The sequence below is a fragment of the Crocodylus porosus genome, unplaced genomic scaffold, assembly GCF_001723895.1.
Source record: "Crocodylus porosus isolate Cpor-Errol unplaced genomic scaffold, CroPor_comp1, whole genome shotgun sequence".
In the NCBI taxonomy this organism is placed as follows: domain Eukaryota; kingdom Metazoa; phylum Chordata; order Crocodylia; family Crocodylidae; genus Crocodylus; species Crocodylus porosus.
Genome location: NW_017728907.1, coordinates 23,143,965 through 23,147,987, shown reverse-complemented (window position 1 = coordinate 23,147,987; position 4,023 = coordinate 23,143,965). Strand labels below are relative to the sequence as shown.

Genomic DNA, 4,023 nt, shown 5'->3' with positions numbered 1-4,023 from the left:
CAACATGGAGAGGGTCCAGAGGAGGGCTACTTGCATGATCAGGGGGCAGCAGGGCAGGCCTTACGAGGAGAGGCTAGGGGACCTGAATGTGTTCAGCCTCCACAAGAGAAGGCTGAGGGGGGACCTAGTGGCCATTTAAAAACTAGTCGGGGGGGACCAGCAGGCATTGTGGGAGTCCATGTTCCCCCGAGCAGTACCAGAGGTAACAAGAAATAATGGTCACAAGCTGGCAGAGGGTAGATTCAGGCTAGATATCAGGAGGCGCTACTTCACTGTCAGGGCAGCTAGGATCTGGAACCAACTTCCAAGGGAAGTGGTGCTAGCTCCTACCCTGGGGGTCTTTAAGAGGAGGCTGGATGAACACCTTGCCAGGGTCGTTTCCTGCCATGGCAGGGGGTCAGACTTGATGATCTGGTCGGGTCCCTTCTGACCCTACCGACTATGAAACTATGAATTACCTGATGATACATATTTCTTAAGTGACATTTTTTTTTCTATATCCTTAGGTAATCCTTCTGTGAAATGTCTTTTGTTTCTGTCCTTGTATATTTGCACTTTTTTTACTGTTGTTGTAGTCACCTAAATCTGTCTTTAATACATTTTTGTGTAATGGCTGTTCTTAACTGATTTAGTCATCATCAGCTATATTCTGTGCAGTATTTTCAGTCAGCAGCACAGGTGCAATTCAGGGGGTGAGACATAAGTCAGCTTTTAATTTCCTGCCAATTTGGCGGGCATTTTATTTATGCATCATGAAATTTTCATTATTATTCTGTTATGCTTAACGAGCAGTAATTTTTACAAGAACATTTTAATATTATGCATATCCAGAAGAATCTTTTCTGTAGTTGTAATGGTCTGCACAATATAGTGCATAGTTTAGGAAGGGGAAGCAAGTATGATATACTTAAATCATGAATATACTTAAATTCACCACTGGATTCTGGTGTCTAGATAGGCGTGTTTCAGATTAAAGGTTACAAATTCAATTTTCAGTTTATTTTTTGACATTATTGTAGTCAATTAAGAATGAAATCAAAGTCTTGTAAAGATGAAGTCACGTAATGCTGATTATTTAATCATCTGTTATGTAAAGCTATTTTTTTAACTTGCAATCCATGAAAATTGAGTCACATTATTTCAAATACATTTACATTAAAAGTAATGAAATTCTTATGTACATTTTCAGGATTCTAATTAAATAACTGGTTTAAATTTTGTCGCATAGGTTTTCACTGACACTGATAGATACCTTGGACACTCTTGTGGTAGGTTTGGCTTGTTTTATGCTGTTTTACTGATAAACAGTTGTCTATTTCTACTGTTGTTCACATTTCTAGAGTAGAATTATGTTCTATTTTCAGGTGAACAAGACACATTAAGTAAGGAAACTGTTCGGTTTTATTCTATCCTTTAATTAGTTACTACCAATTATAAGGGCCTTTGATACTATGGGTATTGGTGTTCTGGAATTCACCACGTAGAAAAATACTAAAATAATCCCTTGGTAGTCATCCAGATGAATTTGTATTTGATGGTGATAGTACTGTGCTGTATGTATTTAAAAAAGTGCATATGTTTGATTCTGACACAGAAGAAACCATCAGCTCAGCCATTAAGGTATTCTGCAAGACTTACCTTCTCTAAAATTGTTCATATGTTAGAAGTGGGTTATGAGAGTGACCGATTCATGCTAACCATTGCCCATTGCTCAGTGAATTTCATGTATTTTTAAATTATATGGTATATACATAGGCACAGGGGTTGCATGATCATATTTGTATCTGCTTAAGAGTTACAAGACTCCATGAAGGCTAAAGCATTGCCAAACATAGCATTCTTTTCCATCCCTTACTGTAGGCCTGTGTCCACTAATCGGCTAATCTTTAGTCTTTTTGTAGTCCTACAAGACGGATTTTGCTTTAATAAGGTACAATATGACTAGAAACAAATTTAATTTTATTGTAGCTCCATGAAAACAAATCTGATAAAAAGCGATGAGACTTTAAATGGATAAGGTGCCTTTGCTAGTAGTCTTAAACGATATGTTCTTGCTTCACCTTGAAATGACTTTTGGTTATTAAAACCCTCTCTCTTTAATACTTAATCACTTGAAACATCTTTGCAATGAAAATTATCCCTTCAGAGTCCAAATGGAATAGAAATGTCTGGGTCATATTTAAGCAGTTTGTAGTGTAGTTTGCTGTGATGTACCCCCTGAGGCGTGTCACTTCTCTGTATTGATAGCAGTAATTTGGTTGGTTGAAACTCATTTACCTTATTCATACCTCACTCTGCTGTATTTCTCCCAACTATGAAAATTAAAAGAAGCTTGAATGCTGATGTTAAGTCCAGATTTCAAGGGATAGAGAATATAAGATTAGGGGGCAGAAAATAAGAATAGTTCTAGTGCCATCTCTCACAAGGAAAACTCTGCCATGCACTGTAGTGATGGGAAAGAACAAAACTGGGTAATTATCAAAGACATATGAGACATTTTCTTTCAACTCCTTTATTGTTTCTTACCATTCAAATCTTGCTACAGCAAACCAAAACTACAACAATAGCTGCCAACACAGTGTGGTAGGGGGGTGGTGTGGTCAGGGAGAAAAGCAATCTGAGGCATCTTGAATGTTTTCTGTTTTAACATGCTGGGAGTGTCTACACAGGCCCCTATGGCACTGTTGTTACTGCACCATCATTTAGTATTTTGGAAATACCAACTGACAGCGCAGTAGCAGGCTGTTCTGCCCAGTCTGCGTGGCACGCAGTTATTTTTAGCTGCTACGTCGCTGTAGTGACGCACAATACCAAGGGAGTGCATCACTACAGTGATGTAGCTGCAGTTTTCTGGTTTTTGCCCATTGATGTTACAATGTTATAGTGATGTAGTGTCTCGTGTAGATGCGCCCACTCCAATGTGACTGCCCTACGATTCACTTCAGAAAATGCATCTTATAGCATGTAAGTCTGAAATACTTTTTATTTTTGTTTTTCAGGTCTTAAATAAAAACAAAGAGTTTGAAGAGGCTGTAAAAAAAGTGATAAAAGATGTTAATTTAGATAATGACATAGTTGTATCAGTCTTTGAAACTAACATACGAGTCCTTGGGTAAGCAGTTGACTTTTTTTCAGTACAGCTCAAGCTTATGTCTTGGCAAACATGGCTTTCTGTTCAAAAGTTTCATTTGATATTAAAATGGTTGTTTTCTCCCCAGGTGTGCCAGCTCAACAGAACTTGGCATGTGTTTATAAAAAGTTTTTAAGTAGCTAGGGAGAAATAATGATTGTGGGTATTTTGAATTCAGTTGACCCTATCAACATTAGTTGCAATAGTTATCCTTAGTAATAGCTGAAAGAGTGGCTCACGTTCTGTCAGACAACTTATTTACCCAGGACAGGTGCAACGTGAAAGCCAAGTTTATATTGCCAAAGGTTTGTTACAAAAGATATTTATTTTGTCTAGTTAGAATACAGCTTGCTCAATTTCAGATGTCTTTATTATCTGTATATTGAATCAAGATTGGGTGTGTAGGATAGGAGGGCTGGAACTAGAGAAAATGCTGAAATTCCTGAGGGGGGGAGAATTATATGAACTATGAGTGTATTAAAAATATGAGGTGCTAACACATCCCTTTAATTATGTTTATAGATATTAACCAAATAGAAACTAGGCCTGTGCAAAGCAGCTAATATTCGCTTTGGATTCAGCCAATTCGGGGGACAGTGATTCAATTCAGTTATTCAGATCACTGTCCCAAATCAGATTCGGCTAAATCAATTCAGAGATTTGGCTGCTGCTGAATTGAACAAATCTCTGAATCACACAGGAATCCCTATCCCCTGCCTGCTCTCAATGGCTGCCCTGCTCAGCCCAGCTCTTTGGGGGGAAAAAACCCCACTCACCAGTTCCTGCCTGGTGTGGTGGGGTGATTGTCACTGCCCCACGCTGCGTGGGGGACTCTTCCACAAGCCCCCAGGCCACTGCAGCAGCTGGTGATCCTGTGATTTTGTTTTTTGTTG

The 4,023-nt window shown here is 38.8% G+C and overlaps 1 protein-coding gene across 1 annotated transcript in view; it reads left to right on the top strand.

Moving 5' to 3' along the window:
- The window catches only part of EDEM3 (ER degradation enhancing alpha-mannosidase like protein 3), a 44,365-nt gene that overhangs the window by 8,846 nt on the left and 31,496 nt on the right, over positions 1–4,023 (top strand). Inside the window, exons 4-5 of the mRNA XM_019530986.1 lie at positions 1,229–1,268; positions 3,000–3,112. Of these exons, the coding sequence (XP_019386531.1) occupies positions 1,229–1,268; positions 3,000–3,112 (153 nt within the window). The remainder of the gene's footprint in view (positions 1–1,228; positions 1,269–2,999; positions 3,113–4,023) is intronic.